Below are 19,289 nucleotides of genomic sequence, written 5' to 3' on the forward strand. Positions count from 1 at the left end.
CAAGGACTACAAACGGCGTGAGCAAAAACAGAGGAGAGTTTACAGCAGAGATACCTGAGCCAGAACAGGCTAATCCACATAAGCTGCCTGTTCTTACTCGTAAAGGCCAGTGTTCGCTCTTTGGTTTTCCATCTGGACTGGGCTCCCCTCAGTGGACTGCGTAAGACTGTTGCGTTTCTGCTCAACAACAGGGGCCGACTGGGACTGAAAAACAGCCCTGGACACTGGCCAGCCTGGCCCAAATAAGCGGAAATACGACACTTCCACAAATACATATGTTAACCTCTTACCCCCCGCCTTAAAGGGGCTAGATGCAAGTTAGTCATTTTATACTCACTACTGCCACCTCAGGCCATACGTGTAACGGCAGCTTCTATATTAAGCTCGTGCATGACGGCACCTTGGACCCGAAGTAACAACTTTCTGAGTGACAGTTGTGGTGAACAGGTCTGGGCTTACATGGAGGAACATGTTGGGGGAGGAAAATACATAAACATTTTTAAACTCCGTATAGTCCCTTTAGCCAAGAGCATATTGTCCAGTTCGGCTTTACCCAAATCCAAAAGCTTCTTGACTGGAGAGCAACACGGTAACGCCTCATTTGAAAGTTAAAATCTAGAAAAGTTACTTTTTGTCACATTGTCGTCTGTTGATGTTTGTTTTTGTTGCTTTTTGCTGCTTTTTTATTACTTTTTGTGGCTTTTTGTTGTGTTTTCGTCACTTTTTTGTCACTTTGCCGTTGTGTTTTCGTCTCTTGTTTTTTCATCACTTTGTCGTCACGTTTTTTTGTCACTTTTTTCTTGCTTTTCCGGCACATTTTTGTTTTTTTAACCCCTTAACTCCCACCTGAAGCGAGCACATTTTCTCCGGTTTGGCTTTACCCCAGTCCAAAAGCTTCAGGAAAAAGCTGTGAAAATAGCGACAAAACTGAGACAAAAACAATGATGGAAATGTGACAAAAAAGTGAGAAAACATTGATGAAAAAGTGACAAAAATGTCACAAGAAATTGACGAAAAATGGACGAAAAAAAGACAAAAATTTTAAATGGCATAAAAATTACAAAAATGTGATAAAGAATTGACGAAAAAATTACAAAAATGTGACTGAAAATGTGAGGACTGGACGGTCTGTGATCTTGGCCCGTCTGCTGAGGGATCCTTCGGCCCTGGGTCTCTATAGCCTGTCCGTCCATGGGAGTGGATCTCTCCTTCTGTGGTTCTCCCCGAGGTTTCTCTTTTCTCCTGCCGGGTTTTTGAGTTTTTCCTTGCCGTGCTGGAGAGTCTAAGGACGGGGGACGCCCACGCCACTCGTCGCTACCTCCTATTGGACATTATATTTGCCTGGATTCACCTGAGCTTTTAATTGTCATATTTATTGCTCTGTTTTATTGCCTTGATGTTTGGTGCAGCTGTGAGGCGACTTCTGTTGTGATATTGGGCTATACAAAACCATTAAACTTGAAACTTGACAAAAAAATGACCAAAAAATGTACAAAAATGTGACAAAAAAAGACAAAAAATTGATAATAATTTGACCAAAAAAATGACAAAAAAATGACAAAAATAGGACAAAAATCTGATTAAAAAAAATTGGACGAAAAAATGACAAAAAAGTTACAAAAATGTGTTGAATATCCAACAAAAAAATGATGACGAATCTGATGACGTGAGGACAAAGATCCTCTCGGTTCAGGCGGGAGTTAAGAGGTTAAGCTTTTAGATTTGGGTGATGCTCGGTCACGCCCGGGGGTAAAGGGTAAGGTGAAGTGAGGGGCCAGACCGGTGGCCCTGGAGCCAGTGGCCCTTCTGTGCTCTTCCAGAATGCACATACGGCCAGCCCGCCCCTGCTCAGACTCTAACCTTCTGATCCTCTGTATGTGCTTTAAACAGGGCAGAACTCACCTTTCACTCACTCTATATTCTCCGTTCAGCCGACCCTCATACGTCGGTCGAGCCGCACTAGCTGGTAATTGTAATCTCCGTTCCCGCTCGAGCGCTGAAGCCTCTCTTGACTTTGAAAGTTCCTCCTCCTCCGCTCGCACAAGGACACGTCTATGGCGACACCGCTCATCACAATGCACAGAGCATGCAGCCGAGCCTCCGCAGTATCCACAGATGGTTATCAGCGCGCCGAGATTGGACGGGCAACTTATTTCCGATGTTAGATTTACTTCACACTGACTCTTGGCTTTAAAAAAAAAAAAAAAAAAAAGTGCTTCCAGGCCCAGCTCTAGCATATGGCTACACGGAGGCATTTTAGATTAAACTCCTGTGCGAGCGACTAGTCCATCTGTCTATCCATCAGACTATATGCATGGATATTATTGTTAGGGCTGTGTGCGTTTGGAGATGAAGTGTGCGCATATATCCAAGAGTGTTTCAGCCTCTCACCCACGGCCTCCGAATACTAAACCTTTTCCCGATGCAATTTTAAAAAGTTCATGCTTGAATCCGCGGCTCCTAACACTCTTCTTTCTCTCTCGTTTTCCTCCAATGGCTCCCCCCCTTTCAGGAGATGAGATGCAAGGTAAGTTTAGACGGTCTGATTTCCTTTCTCGAGTGCGTGCGCCTTTTTACACTTGATAGGAGTCAAGTGTGTCTCTCCCATTTCATTTTCCCCGACATCATACATTTCCCTTCGACTGCTTGAGATTTCTTTTTTTTTTTTTACACGGTGCTCCTGCCTAGATTGCCTTGTAAATGCGGGAAAAGATGGCAATTTGAGCTTGTTACAGAGGACTTGTTATCAAAGGCTTAAAAAATGATGGATTTATTTGTTTTTTCATACTTCGGTGCAGCTCCAGAGTGAATGTTTTTGCTTTTCATTCGGCAGATGTTAAAATGCCTCCCCCAAAAACACACACAAAAAAAACCTATTCATAAAGATGGAAAGTATGTAGTGAGGGCTCTTACTGGTAAACAGTACACAATGTAACCGCAGTATTTTGACAATATAAGGTTTAAAAGGATATTTCAGGATTTTTCACACAGGGCCTCATTTCCTAGTTATCCAGAGTGTTGTTGATTTCTGGAGATTTATTTAGTTTTTAATTCGTTTAGTCCTTATATTTGAAGAGTTTAGCGGTGCTAGCCTAGTGCTAGGCTAGTGCATGTCTATGGTAACTATAGCCTGCATTAAAAACAGTCAGACCCAAGCACAGAGCACCTGAGGCACTTAAAAACACCAGACTAACCCATATTTGTCTGTGTTGACTGAGTAATTTGTGAAATATTGAAATATAACCATTTTGCATTTAAAATAATTAATATTTGAACATCATCAGCTTCCTGGTTATGAGCCATGCAGCGGCGGAGTGATCTGCTAGCTTACCGGATCTACAGTAGATTGTTTACCTGGAGCCGGTGTACAGTCGAATCAGACGGCTTGTCGAGCTGCACTACTTCTCGTTGCTGCGCCTGTGCAGAACTATCGAGTCGTTTTACATTCAGCCATCGAGTTCCGCTTTTTTAGCAAATAACATGATTTCATCAATTTTTCTGTCGAATTAGGCAGTCTATTCTACATGTAATTAGTAAATGACGTAGCTGCTAAAACAATTTGCCTTTAAATATCGGTCTGTTGAAAATATAGGCTTTAAAAACCAAAAAAAGTACAAGTTTTGTCAATAATCAGAAAGCATGACCGTTTAAATGTCATAAAAGTTGCTGAGGAAAGAGTCGAATGCTCTTTAGTTACGTAATATTATGCAAGACAAACTTTACCAGCTGTTAACTCGTTTTTAATAAGAGACAAAGACATGTCCACATGCGCGTTGTAACTGTCAGTGCATCTCGACGTTACACCGGCATTACTACACATGGAATTCACAAAGGAGCTTTATACAAATCAGATATGGCAACGTTTGGAGGACGACCCCATGATTTTGAAGAGGTTTTTAATGCAGGCTACTAGTTACCATAGACATGCACTAGCCTAGCACTAGCCTAGCATCACTGAACTCTTCAAATATAAGGACTGCATGAATTAAAAAATATCTCCAGAAATTAACAACACTCTGGGTAGCTAGGAAATGAGGCCTTATGTCAAAAATCCTGAAATATCCCTTTAACTTGCAATGCCATTTTTCAAACTCTAAGACAGGGGGAGGCAACGTCAGGCTCGGGGGCCAAAATCGGCCCTTCAGCATGCAACCTTTGGCCCCCAAGGGAATTTTGAAGAAACATTTATTCATAAATCAGAGACCAAATACGTAAAAAGGGCTCTAAAATGTGAAAAATACAGTCAATATTTTCACATTTCCCAGCAAAACTTATATTTGCAGAACAAAGGTGCTTTGGAAATGAATAAAATCGGCCCACCATGACACAAACTTGCCGACCCCTGCTCTGGAACCTCCAGAATCCAGCTAATCTAAACTGCACGAGCACGAATTAGGACCTGATGTTGATAGAGGAGGATGGGCTTGAGAACCAACACGTATCAGTGGCACTGACAGATTATGTTTACAAAATACAAAAATATATATTTAAGATTTCATAATGGGCAGTGCAGAGATTTCGTACTGGTAATACAATATGAATCACCACATAGTAGCTCCCTGTATGTTTTACACAACACTTCTGTTTAGTGTGGTGTTCGTATCTGTATCTCCAGTTTGTTTACTGAAGGTCACCACTGAGGGGAAGACAGTAGAGATAAGCAGATTTATAGTCGCCTGCTAGTATCTTCTACACAAGATAGTGGATTATTTGTTCAAGAAGAAAGGGGGAAAAACATGAAAAGTGACGACAGACATACACAAATCACATCCATATGAACCTATGTACTCAAGCGTAGATACAGACGGCAAGGGGGCGTGGCCTCGCTGAGGGGGAAGGAAGTATGTTTTGGGAATCAAGATTTTTCACTCTTTAGCCGTTTTCTGGAGGAATATAAACATATTCATCACATTCATATAAAGTCAAGTCAAAATCGGGTCCATATGGATGTTTTTTCACAGCAGACTGACCAGTAGAAGCTAAAAAAAATCCTGATTGTAGCTAGCGTTAGCATACAGCATGACAGCAGCTAACAGTAGCTTCATGGTAAGCACTGTCTGTTTATTTAATCTGTTGAACCACATCTCTCCATCTATCTGGTAGTAAAATATAGTCATAATTCAGCATTTGTTAAAGTGGACATTATCATGCTAAAATGTACTTTCTTGAGGTTTAAGCCATAACGTTGTTCCCTGGTCAAAGACAGACCTAGAGTAATATTCCACAACATTCAAGCAGTTTGGAGTTAATCCTCGGACAAAGCTGTTAAATTTAGCTGTTTCTTCTTCTGCGGTGTCAGCGCCTCGTTCTGTACTTCCTGATTTACAATCACGTCATTGCTCAAACCCAAAAACATTTTTTGGAAATAATTATTTATATCATTCCTTCACCTGCCTTTTCGTCTGCATTTCATTGTTGCTATTTAGACATATTTTCAAATAATAAAGCTTATATGCATGACATGTCCACTTTAAAGCATTTTTGAGTAACGGGGAAAATGTTTTTTTTTAAGTTTAATTTACAGATGCTTTAAATCAGAGTGACAGATTTTTTTTTAATACATTCTAGTTTTAGTTGCAGATGTTTCACCTGTTCATCTTCAAAAAGCTTAATTAATGAACCATTCTCTGTGCCAGTTTCTGGTATTTAAAGGGATATTTCGGGATTTTTGACATAGGGCCTCATTTCCTAGTTTTCCAGAGTGTTGCTGATTTCTGGAGATATTTTTTTGTAATTCAAGCTGTTTTTATATTTGAAGAGTTTCGTGGCGCTAGGCTAATGCAAGGCTAGCGCATTTCTATGGTATCAGCTAGCCTGCATTAAAAACAGTGTGACCCGCTCCACAGAGCACCTGAGGCAAATCACTTACAACACCAGACTAACCATGTAAATGTCGATATAATAATAATAATGTTTGGAATATAACTGACCTGCGTCACATGAATGATCGCATGTTGAGGGACTGTTTTCTAGCAGATCACTCCGCCGCCGCGTAGCTTATACAACCACGAAGCTGATGCTGCTCAAATATAAGGTATTTTAAATGCAAAATGGTTAAAATTACTCTATGGACACAGACATTTATGTGGTTAGTCTGGTGTTATAAGTGATTTGCCTCAGGTGCTCTGTGGGTCAGACTGTTTTTAATGCAGGCTAGCTGATAACATAGAAACCCGTAACTCTCCAAACAGAAGAACTGCATAAATTACAAAAAAATATCTCCAGAAATTAGCAACACTCTGGATAACTAGGAAATGAGGAAATGACATCAATTCAAAAACACAAAAAAAAAATCACTTTACAATGCAACACGCCAAGATGACTGAGATATTTACAGACTTATCATTAAATTAAGCTGTTACCTTCAACCCCAACTCTTTATTATATTTTACTTATATGTTTATAAAGCACTTTTCATGCCCATTACCAAGCCCTTCACATTCTAGCCCTCACAATTCCTCCTGCTCAGCCTGATACTTCATATAATCATCCCCTGGTTTTGATTCAGCTTCAGTAGACAAGAAACAGTGCCAGTTATGGTGATTCAGACACTGTTTGCGATGGATAAAATTGTCCAATATACTCTATGAAATGTGAATTTTGCTCTACGGCAAGAACATAAATCTGTTACCCCGGCTTTAATTATTTTGTCATTGCCCTTATGCCGCCGTAAATTAAACACGCCTTCATTACCAACCATACAGTCCCGATTCATCTCGCGGTTCTCATTTAGTTTGATGAGATCCAAACAGAAGACTCGTGTTTGCATTTGTGTCCTTTACGCTTCCATTCATGTGCGTTTAGTTCCCCCTTCAAGGCCGTTCATTACATTTGTCGATTTCCTTAATGAGTTATTAAAAAGGGACGGCTTCATAGAGTTAATTCAGTGATGTTTTTTTTTTCTTCTTTGCTTTGTCGCACGTTCAGGCCAAGCAGCTGGAAGCCATAGAGGCGGATCTTCAAAGACGGGACTCTTTCTACAGAGACCAGGTGGCCCGGCTCGAAGAGAGGGTAAGAGACGCACCTGTTTCTCCGTGATTTTGCTTTTTTACAAATGCTATAGTTTAGTTTGGGGGAAATTCGCTTTCTGTTTGATCCAAAACCAAACGATCCACAGACTTTTTTTCCCCTGATGACAGTGAGGAGGATTCTCGTTTTCAAGACAGTTATTTCCTCGGTGTTAGAAAACCCAGAATGTTTTCCTCTTTCTTGACAAAATCCCTTGAACTGTGCCTCAGTTTGTTATACTAGTGTTATTTTATTTGCAGAAATTGTTCACTGGGCATTTTCTGGGCACAAGATTTTCAAAGGGATAGATGCAAGTTGGCCATTTTTTATGCTCACTACTGCCACCTCAGGTCATACGTGTAACTGCAGCTTCTATATTAAGCTCGTGCATGACCTTGGACCTGAAGTAACAACTTTCAGACAGTGCAGGATTTTAGAGGCAGCTGTGGTGAACAGGTCTGGGCTCATTCTAAACATTAGGACATGGCTGGAACATGTAGGGGGAGGAAAATACATAATTTCAACATTTGTAAACTCTGTATAGTCCCTTTAAGAACACTACAGGACTCTGAACATAGAATAAGCTTTCATCCGGAAACAAAAAATATACCAAATCATCACAACATGTTTAAACATTGCACTGATTCAATACGGTTGTTGCTAGATCGTCGGCTCGGGAGGGACGGTCTGTTGAGATTTTGTATAAATCTATGAGTTAGTTTCTTGAAAAATACAAAAAAACCTAATCCTAACTTTAAGGTTAATCATATCTAGGGCTGAAACAACTAATCGATTAATCGACGACTAATCGATTATTGAAATAGTCGACAACTATTTTAGTAATGGATTAATCGTTTTCTGGTTCACACAGACTCAAATAGAGCAAAAATTACATGAAAATGTAGTATTTTTGATGAAAACCTACTTTGTTTTTATACTATAACAAGTGTATGTAGTTCACTTTGTACATTGTAAATTTCATGAATATCTGTTTGTGTCTCAGCCAATCAGAAGCAGAATTAGCACCAAGAGCCTCCAACAAACATTTACTTTACGTTTCCTCCATCAACACGTCCTCAAGCGGATCCACTTTAGCTTCATGTGATAAAAAAATAGAAGAAATAACATTTTCCTACACCATTCACAGCCAAGTGACTAATCGATTAATCGTAAAAAGAGTCGATTACAAAATAATCGTTGGTTGCAGCCCTAATCATATCCCTGGTCCTAACCTTTGTGTCATGGAATGTCACGTTTTCACAGCAGACCGTCCCTCCCGAGCCGACGATCTAGCAACAACCATTCAATATTTCTCCAAAGAATTCCATAAGAAATCTTCATTTCAAGGGCCATTTTCTCAAAATGCATTTTTCTCACGTTGTGGCAACAACATCTCAACGTCAGTAGCACCGATAGACTCCAAACTCTCCAGCCTGGGACTGAACAGAAGATTTTTTAATATCTAATTCCTAACCTGATTTATTGAGTTTTGAATTTCAAATAGCGAAATTTAAATTTTTACAGGTTTTTCCACTAAAAACAGTTTATTTTAAAGCTGAACAAGATATCCAAAATCCCCTCTGAAAAAGTCTTTGTAACTCATATGTCTCAATCCGTTATTTAGATTTCGTCGCTGAAAAGACTGCACATTTTGGGCATAAAAGGACTTATCATAAAACATAAGATGACTGAAAACTTGCAGTATATTTTTATCTCATATTTATGTCAGTAATAAACAGCAAGAGTTTCAAATTGATATCTTTAAGTTTTAACATTTTCCCTATTCACTTAGAGTGCCTTAATTTGAAGCCAAGACAAAATTCTATCCACCACCTTTGCTCCTGTTCCTCCAGGATATAGGCCCTGTAATTGCCTGAGCTCTCTACTCTCTGACCTCTATTCCTCAGCCTTAAGGATAAAGGCTGCACCTCCTGTCATGCCTTCTCCTGTCCCCGAGTATGACCCGACCCCGCTCTCCTTGTCAAACCGGTGTCCCGCGGAGGAGAACATGGGCCAGCCCTCTTCATAGAAGTCCTCCCGCTGGTCCCAGTGAGAGGCGCTCGTTATGCACCGGGGACCGGGGTCGGAAACCCTGTTAAAATGTGTTGAAAGAGAATTGGCCTCACGCTGCTCTCAAATCGTAAGTGTGTTTCGGAGAAAAGATCCAATGGCCCTGTTTAATGTGGCCAAAAATGATCTCCACGCTGAGAGGGTTTAATTCTCCTCAGGGGACTGCATGGAGTTTAAACAGTGGTCGGGATCATGTACATAGTATTTGTCAAGCTGTCACTGTGGCTGCCAATGGAGAAAAGCCAAAATACCATCACCTTTTTCTTGTCCATGAGGGGAATCTTAAACAATGTCATATGTTTATGAATTTATTACATAAGTATCAGTAACAAATTATGAAAATATTAGTTCTAACTTCCACTAACATCTGTGGTTGATAAGTGCAAAGGTTCAGCTCGCTCCAGTGTTAAAGGAATAGGCCACCGTTTTTATATACTGAGATATGTTCTTACCTAACCTTAGCCGAGTTAATATATACCCGTCTGGTCTTTGTCCGTGCGCTCTGTCACGCAAACGGAGCACATACGCAGCCTCTCCCACATGTCATATAGCTCCAAAAAAGCTCACGATAAAAGCTACCAAGCTCTTCCACGTGTTCCCTATTTAAATAAAGTTACGTGAAGTGTTTTCATGCGAAGTATATTTACACAGAAATGTAACATGTCGATTTTATAAGCAGATAAAAAGGGGTACTATATTGTGAGGCGTAATGATACAGGAGCACAGCGTCCGCGCAGTAACTCCTAAAGACTTCCCCCGCTCACTTCCGTCAATAGAAGCTGCGTGACTTGTAGAGCTGCAGAGAACAGTTGAAGAAGCGTCGATAACTTGTGAACAATGCCTTTTACGTGCATCGTGCCGGGCTGTGATAACAAGCAGAAAGTATATAGTGCAGTAATGTTTCACAGATTTCCAACTCACCCCGGACGACGACACAGGACTCAGGAGCTCTACCATGAGGTAGGAATGCGAGAGCACTTTCCCAAAATATATTTTCTGCTCGTTGTAAAAGGCTCTGTACAAGTCACGCAGCTTCTATTGACGGAAGTGAGCGGGGGAGTCTTTAGGAGTTACTGCGCGGACGTTGTGCTCCTGTATCATTACGCCTCACAATATAGTACCCCTTTTATCGGCTTATAAAATCGACATGCTACATTTCTGTGTAAATATACTTCGCATGAAAACACTTCACGTAACTTTATTTAAATAGGGAACACGTGGAAGAGCTTGGTAGCTTCTATCATGAGCTTTTTTGGAGCTATATGACATGTGGGAGAGGCTGCGTATGTGCTCCGTTTGCGTGACAGAGCGCACGGACAAAGACCAGACGGGGATATATTAACTTGGCTAAGGCTAGGTAAAAACATATCTCAGTATTCCTTTAATTTACTAAAATATTTTGTCTTAATTTTAGTCAAAGTGTTATTTTTGACGACTAAAATTGGACTAAGACTAACTTAAAAGTTGTTCATGAGACTAAAACTATGACTAAAATGTCCAGATATTTTAGTCGACTAAAATAAGACTAAATAAAAATGAAAAGGAGAGACTAAAATCATCCAAACTTCTATTGAGCGTCTGAAAGAGCCTCAGATCATTTACAATCACTGCCAAAGGATCAGCTCTGAGCTTTATCATGTGGAGCAGCTCCTTGAAGCAGAGGAACAACATTAAATATGATTATCATGAATATTATCAATGCAAAGTCGACGAAATTCGTCTTAAATTTAGTCGACTAAATTTACTTGCAATTTTAGTCTACTAAAACTAGACTAAAATTAATTTGCATTTTAGTCAAAAGACTAAGACTAAAACTAAATTAAAATATGTTGTCAAAGTTAACACTGGCTGACTCTGGCCCTGCGGGATGAAGACGATGATGCTGTCCAACGGGCAGACAGCAGGTCTCGAATGGGCTGCTACCAAGCATTGAGAGAGAAAAAGAGCGCCTGTAATACCGGTGATGCTGTGGGAACAGAAAATGAGGGGATGCTGGGACTTGGTTTGCATTACGAGAACAAGTTGTCACGAGCAGCAAAGCATAGTGCAGAAAGAGGGACACGCAACAGAGTAAGAAGCCAGATTAGCCATAAAGCAGCGAGATAGCCAGACGCGTTAGGAAGAAGCCTCGATGAAGTGTTCCCCACGACTGACTGAGCCTCCCCATGTGAACTGTGAGGACAGGAGCTGGAGACGCCGACAGTTGGCTCAATGGCCGAGCAAATGGAGAAGGAAAGAAAGAAGTAAAGGCTAAGACTTAAAGGGATATTTCAGGATTTTTGACATAGGGCCTCATTTCCTAGTTATCCAGAGTGTTGCTGATTACTGGAGATATATTTTTTTGTAAGTCAAGCAGTTCTTATATTTGAAGAGTTTCGTGGCGCTAGGCTAATGCAAGGCTAGTGCATTTCTATGGTATCAGCTAGCCTGCATTAAAAACGGTCTGACCCGCTCCACAGAGCACCTGAGGCAAATCACTTATGACACCAGATTAACCATATAAATGTCTGTGTCGATAGAATCATTTTAACCATTTTGCATTTAAGATACCTCATATTTGAGCAGCATCAGCTTCGTGGTTGTATAAGCTACGCAGTGGCGGAGTGATCTGCTAGAAAATAGTCCCTCAAAATGCATCATTCATGTGATGCAGGTCAGTTATATTCCAAAAATTATTCTATCGACACAGGCACTTATATGGTTAGTCTGGTGTTATAAGTGATTTGCCTAAGACTGTTTAATGCAGGCTAGCTGATACCATAGAAATGTGCTAGCCAAGCACAAGCCTAGCACCACGTAACTTTTCAAATATAAGAACTGCATGAATTACACAAAAAAATGTCTCCAGAAATCAGCAACACTCTGGATAACTAGGAAATGAGGCCCTATGTCAAAAATCCTGAAGTATCCCTTTAAGTCAAAAGTTTCCTCTAGCCAGAGGAAAATGCTTTATGTCCACAGAAATTGTTGCAACAGCAGAGGATTAGGATTAGGACACAAGAGTGGGTCTCAGAAGAGCGCTTAAATTCCCAGAGATCATAGGCATTATGAGCTGGTCAAAAGTAACTGTCAGAAAGGTCTCCTGGAATAACCAGTTCCCCGAAGGGCTGGGAAGATTGAAGTTGGCTCCAGAGGTTTCCCAGGACACTCACCGTTGACAGCCCTTAGTGAGACGATCCACTTACAAGAAGCCGAGTGTGAATATTTCAAAACAGCTTCAAGATTACGCCGGGAGAACAATGGTGTAATTCAGTCAACAAATATGAGGGAGTGCAGAGCTGACTGGAGAAGATCCAAGAGACAGTGGAAGTGGCTTCGGGGCCGGTTCCATCGTCGATCCCATCGGTGTCGAAGGCTAATTGACGAAGCACCAGCTGAAGACCAAAGTCCCAAAAACCCAAACCATTAAGACTCTGCCCCAGTGATTTGTTTCTGTGCCTGAGTAATGGATTCATCCTGCCAGGTGAGGTGGCTGCGATGGTGTGAGGCTTTGCCCCTTGAGCTCGTCACAGTATCTATGGCTGGATCTGAAAGTCGTGTGAATGAGTAATAGGTGGTCGGAGAGGGCAAAATCATCAGCAGCCATGTCTGTCAGCTCGAGGGAAGCCTATCAAGTAAACGACTGTAATTGTTCAAAAAATCCAATGCTTTATCAATACGGTTCACTCACTAAAAATGCCACAAATGATTCATGATTATGAACCAGAGAGGCTGGACAAAGTACAAGTAATGTGATGATATTCATTTACAGTAGAAGTGACATATCCAATGAAAATGTAGTAATTAGCACCTAAAACCACATAAAGAACTAAGATTGTGTTTTTTCTTGCATGCATTAAGCAGAAGTTTACATGTTCACAGTTTTGTTAGATGTATTTCACCGTTATACAGTAATTCTATACAGTTTGTGCACAATGGTGCGATCGTAAGTGATCAAAGCACTGGTTCACTGGTTCATTGATTCAAAGCGCTGGTCATCTGTCCGAACACGGCTCTGGTCAATGTCCATTACATAAAATCAAAGTGTCAACAGATCACCTTCAAATCCCAGAGAGAGAGAGAGAGAGAGAGAGGAGAGCCAAGGAGAGCAAGTCCTGGAGTGTCTCGAGTAGAGGTCGATATTTGGGTATTGTACAATATCAGCTATCGGCCGATCTAGTGCCGATAAAAGCTGATATCTCTGCGAAAGGGATAGAGACTTTTTGGCAAAGTCAGGGCTTTAAAACAAGTCCCCCCACGACTCCCTCGGCCTCAGGGGAACAGAGAAACATCGCAATGAAAATTGGTTAGCAAAAAGTTTGTTAAAGGGGGGGTGTTATGCAAAATTGACTTTTTCAACCTTTCCATCATGTTATTATGTCATTCCCTCATTAAACACATGCCTGAAGTCTTGCCTTGGCACATTCACGTATTTTTGAGTAATCTGTAAAAACTCTGATGGCGGCCATTTTAGGGATAGGTTTGCCTGAGTCCTCCTAGGAACGCCCCCACCTCCTGGAGACGCCTATGAGCTTTCGTCACCAGCCGAGTAACCAACCACTACTCCTCAGCAGAACCCCCTCCCCACTGATGCCACAGACAGCGTGTGGCGTGTCTAAAGGCTCAGAGGTTCTTAAAGAGACAGAGGCCTATTTCAAGACATTCACTACAGCCATTTTGAGAGAGCAATTTTATGCAAGGCAGTTATTCTAATTTACTGCATTTACAGACCAACAGAAGGTTTGGTCATCATTGTAGAGTGATATAGACTGGTGCTATGGGACTGAAAAAAGCAGAATACCCCCTCTTTAAATATGTTTCACTAAGGCCTCAGTAAATATGGACATGCTATATGTAAATTTGAAACACAGAATCTGGAGAATCCAAATGCTGAGTTAGTTTTAAAGTAACAGGCCACCGTTTTTCCATACTGTGGTATGTTGTTACCTGAGCTTAGACGGGTTGATATGCACCTGTCTGGTCTTTGTGTGCACGGAAGAGCTTGGTCGCTTCTAACTTCACCCCTTTGGAGCTATAGGAATATGCTGGGAGAGAACAACACCTTTGGTCTTTTGCGTGACTGAGCGCACGCACAAAGACCAGACAGGTACGCATCAACTCGTCTAAGCTCAAGTAGGGACATATCCCAGTGTGTAAAAACGGTTCCTTTAACCTCCGCAATTGTACTTTTGATCGCGGCGCAAAATGCTGCAGCCAGCAACAGTATGCTAATGCTAGCAGCCACTAATCAAAGCTGGGACAATGATTGAGTCACCTAAAGTAAAATCGGCCACTGCTGGAGGGGCAAAGTATTAGTTTTTTTTTACAGGATCATAGATCAGACATTTGGAAAAATCGGACAAAAATATCAAGGCCAATAAAAGTCCCCAAAAATGAGCATCGGCCTTAGAAAAACCCATATCGACAGAGCTGTAGTCTCGAGAGTGTCACAATGAGTCATATGAGAGTGCTGTCATTAGGGTTGTTCCGATGTACGATATCATCGTCCATCGTGATGCCACGCCCCCTCCTGTCAGAAACAAGCACTGATCTAAACCTTCAAACTTTGCAAGGATTGTGCTGTAAATTAAATCACGAATGTGACTAATATACACGCTAGTTTAAGTAGCCTGCCAGAAGACATGATGTGTTAGCCGTAATATCAAAGTAAAGACGCTGCGCTGCTCTGTCTCTCTCTCTCTCTAATAAACTTCACTTTAACACTGCGTGGTCTCGCTTTGCTTTGTACGGAAACTAAACCGTTTTACAAATGGCGAAATGGCTCTCACATTGGAGCTAGCTGAGCGCATGGGTTTAGATATCCTCACGTAGGACCGAGAGAGGAGAGAAAGAGGCGGACCGGGCGGCGCGTGGAGCGGCTTCAAAAACGAGGCTACGACGCAAACTTCTAAATATTGTCCCGTTCACCCACGGTTTCTTAAATATTACGTTAACATTGAGCAAATGCAAATAATAAGCTCTGATTTACATTTGTATTAGTGTGATAAGAGCCTTGGTATTGAGGAGTTGACGCTCTGAATAAGTCGTTCACCTCTCAGACTTTTACACACGAGTTTTAACACATTTCTTTTGCAAAAGTCGTGTTCCGTGACTCTGTTCAGATCAGGTTTAGTTTAGATCCATTAATCTTGCAATCTCACATTTTTCCTAACATAAATAATATGCAGCTTCTATATAGGCTATGTAAAGGTCTTTAAAAATGCTTATAATGATGGTTCACTATAAACATCGTCAACGACCAATTAAGGGAACATCGCCCAACCCTTGCTGTCATACTTGAACTTCATTTTTCTCATTGTATAACACTATATTGTGTAATGGAACATCAATAATTGCTGTATAACAATTTTAGCGTCATGTTTTCATTCATAACTTTTAGCTTGGGCAAAAGAAATAAATTAAGCCCTCAGTTAATTTGCACATTTAGTCATCAGATTACACCGTCAGGCGGCACAACTCACGAGTGCTGCAGCCAACCATGTGTTTGGAGGGATGTCCTATGATCCCGTGTGTAACTAAGGATCAATGGCGGCCATGTCGCCTGTTGTCGTACTGTGCGGTGAGCGGCTTGGGACTCCACGGGGGATGCAGCTTGTTTGGACTGCGCAAATAATGCTCTTTTTCTCCCTTTTGGACACAGTTTATATGCCCGCGCTTTGTTTGGGTGGCATTTCACAACCGTTTCATAGACATTTAGCCAGATTGTGTAAGTGGAATGACTCATGGTTTGCAATATATAGATGTTGTTTTTGACAGGGAGCCATCGTCCCCTATAGCACAGCAGATATTGAGTCCAGATTGCTCATGTTGGGCAAGGCTACAGGAAATAGAATGAGCCAAGAATTAGATTTGTCTTCCTGTTTTGAGCGTAGGTGGGACTTGAGACTATTGAGTAGGGAGCACCTGGGCACTGCTAAGTTAGTGAAACAAGGTAAAAACAGTAGAAGCTGGAGCTGCTCGATTATAGGGGAAATAAGAATCACGATTATTTTAGTAAGAATTGAAATCACGATTATTAAAGCGATTATTGGTTGCCTTTTAAAGGAATACGCCACCGTTATTACATACTGAGATATGTTCTTACCTTAGGTTTGACGAGTTCTTTAGGGCCTGTCTGATCTTCACCCGTGCCTTCAGTCACGTAAACACAGCGCAGACGGCGTTAGCATTTAGCCTCTCCCTCTCTCCTCTATAGCTCCAAAACAGGTCAAGATAGAAGCTACCAAGCTCTTCCACGTTTTCCCTATTTAAATATGGTTACGTGAAGTGTTCCACTACAAAGTATAATTACACAAAATTAAACAATGTGGATTTTCTAAGCGGATAAAAGGGGGAACTATATTGTAAGGTGTAATAATTGGCATCCGCACAGTAAAGTGAAGATTACTGCGCGGATTTCGAACTACTCCTGGTATTATTACGCCTTACAATATAGTTCCCCCTTTTATCCGCTTAGAAAATCCACATTGTTTAATTTTGTGTAATTATACTTTGTAGTGGAACACTTCTCTTTGTATAAAAATGACAAAACTCACCCGCATGATGTTTATTTTATGATGTTTTGTCTGCGAGGTGGGGGCGACCCGGAAGTAGAAAGGCCGTCTTTCCCGCTGGTGACAGATTTTACATCCACGTGTCCTGCTAAGGGGCCCCGTGATGACGCTTTCACCCAAATATGGTGTTTTTCCTCCTACGAGACGCTGGTGCAGAAAAGTCGGAGAACGGGCCGAGCATGCGCACTCGCTACAAAACTTCAGGGCTGGTTTTCTCTGAATGAGAGAAGCCGCACTCGGGCAGAGCCTGAGCCCTTATAGAAGCTCCCACAGACTCCAAACTTTACACTCTGAGACACAACAATATTTTGAAAGTTTTTTCAGAGGGATTTTACATATTTCTTCACTGATGATTAGTTTATTGAAAAACTAAACAAAATATCCAAAATCCCCTCTGAAAAAATCTTAGTTACTAATATGTCAATAAAATAAAACCATACATTTCAATCAGGCTCAATTCATTATTTTGATTTCGTTGCCCAAACTATAGGCAATTTTGGCCATTTTAAAGGCACTTTAAACTAGGCACTTCTATTTTATTTATCTGAATGGACTTTTATTGTACAGTATTTTGCCCATGGGTTTTTAATGTGGCATTGTTTGTTCTGTTTTTTATAGTGTCTTTTTACGTGTTTTGCATATCGCACTTTGAGCTCTTTGCACAGTTTTTTCCAATGTGGTTTTTCAAACTGCAAATGGCCAATAAAATGAATCTGAATCTGAGTCTAATGCTCAAAATGCCTTATTTTTATGTGAAAACATAAAATGACAGAAAAAGTGCAATACATTTTTTTCTCATATTTATATCTGTGATGTTCAGTAAAAGTTTCAAATTGACATCTCTACATTTTTTTTCTTCCCCTATTCACCTGCAGTGTCTCGCCTTAAAGAGGGGTATTATGTTTTTTCCAATCACATAGCACCAGTCTATATCACACTACAATGATGAGCAAACCTTCTGTTGGTCTGTAAATGCAGTAAATTAGAATAACTGCCTTGTATAAAACTGCTCTCTCAAAATGGCTGTAGTGAATGTCTGAGTGTCTGTCTCTTTAAGAACCTCTGAGCCTTTCCGACACGCCCCCTCCACACGCTGTCTGTGGCATCAGTGGGGAGGGGATTCTGCTGAGGAGCAGTGGTTGGTTACTCGGCTGGTGACGAAAGCTCGGAGGCGTCTCCAGGAGGTGGGGGCGTCCCTAGGAGGACTCAGGCAAACCTATCCCTAAAATGGCCGCCATCAGAGTTTTTACAGATTACTCAAAAATACGTGAATGTGCCAAGGCAACACTTCAGGCATGTTTTTAATGAGGGAATGACATAATAACGTGATGTAAAGCTTGAAAAAGTCAATTTTGCATAATACCCCCCCTTTAAGGAGAGGAAAATATTGTAACAGGGTAAAAAGCTTACAACGGTCGACACTGAATAACACCCATTCTGACGTGAGTGGTGTGATGGAAAAGTGCTGACCATTTATGTCACAGCGTTCCTCTCAACAAAAACAGAAACATGTGATTCATCAACCAAGAAACGAATCCCTGCCAACACAGCAAATTCTCAAACCAGCCTCATCTTTTCCTGTTTATTCTTTCAATTTTTCCAAATGCACTCAATGTGATATTTTTTTTCTTTTCCCGCCGCCGCCGCCTCGCTCTCGCCTCTAATATCATCTTCCATGCACACGACTGGCCCGCCCGGCGTGTGAGTGTGTGTGTGTGTGTGTGTGCGTGCCCGTTCACCCCGGGCCGGTCCTAACCCACGCCACGGCGACAATATAAGTGTGATATATATTACACGTCCACTCTAATCCAACACGGCCATTCATCAGAGGCGCTCCCGACTGACAGCGCATCACCAAGCCGCACTGTGAGGCCGCCAAACAGCCCCTGAAAGCAATACCTATATATTTATTACATTCTCACTCAATACCTGCCCGACTCTAAAACAATCTCATATTTAACAATCAACTTACTTGTTCTTCTTTGTTATTTTTTCCCCTCCTCCCTCATACAGATTTTTTTTTCCATTTTTTCCCTGAGTGGTGTTTTCTATACCCTATCCTTCAATTTATGATTATATTTCTCCGAAGAGATTTTTCTGCCAGTATTCTCAGCAGTCTTTCTCTGCGCCTTGTATATCGATGAAATTGGATTTTTCTGCTCCCCCACAGAGGACAATCACAGCAGCAATTGCCGTCTCGCAGCAAAGTTTTGCGGCTCTTGGGAAGGAAGGAATACAGGGGACAGTGCATTAAAAAAAAGTAATGGTTTCTGTCTCTCTATCCTGTCGGAGCCACTGACACAGGATCTTCATCTCGGCGTCTGATGTTTGAATCTCTCTTCCTTTGTCTGTCATTTTGCAGCATTGGGAGAATGTACGTAGACCAATAAAATAGAGCTGTGTGTTATAATAAGTAAGTGTGGAGAAAACTTTGTGAATGCGACTTGAAACTTTTATATTTCATTGAGGTTTTAACTTTAACTAGCTGGAGCCTATTGTGCATGTTTGGGTTGGTATCATGATGAGAACATGCAAAGTTCACATAGAAATTGGCCTGTCACGATAACAAATTTGAAGTTCGATATATTGAGGGAGGAAAGTATCACGATAAATGATTATATTGCCTCTAACGATACTCGGGCTGAAAGATATATCGTT

At 41.2% G+C, this 19,289-nt stretch overlaps 1 protein-coding gene across 1 annotated transcript in view; it reads left to right on the forward strand.

Annotated features, from left to right (window-relative positions):
- Positions 1-19,289, forward strand: part of chchd3a (coiled-coil-helix-coiled-coil-helix domain containing 3a) — a 230,540-nt gene that overhangs the window by 131,510 nt on the left and 79,741 nt on the right. Inside the window, exon 5 of the mRNA XM_079552199.1 lies at positions 6,928-7,011. Coding sequence (XP_079408325.1) covers positions 6,928-7,011 — 84 coding nt within the window. The remainder of the gene's footprint in view (positions 1-6,927; positions 7,012-19,289) is intronic.

The sequence above is a fragment of the Gobius niger genome (assembly GCF_951799975.1).
Source record: "Gobius niger genome assembly, chromosome: 2".
NCBI lineage: Eukaryota > Metazoa > Chordata > Actinopteri > Gobiiformes > Gobiidae > Gobius > Gobius niger.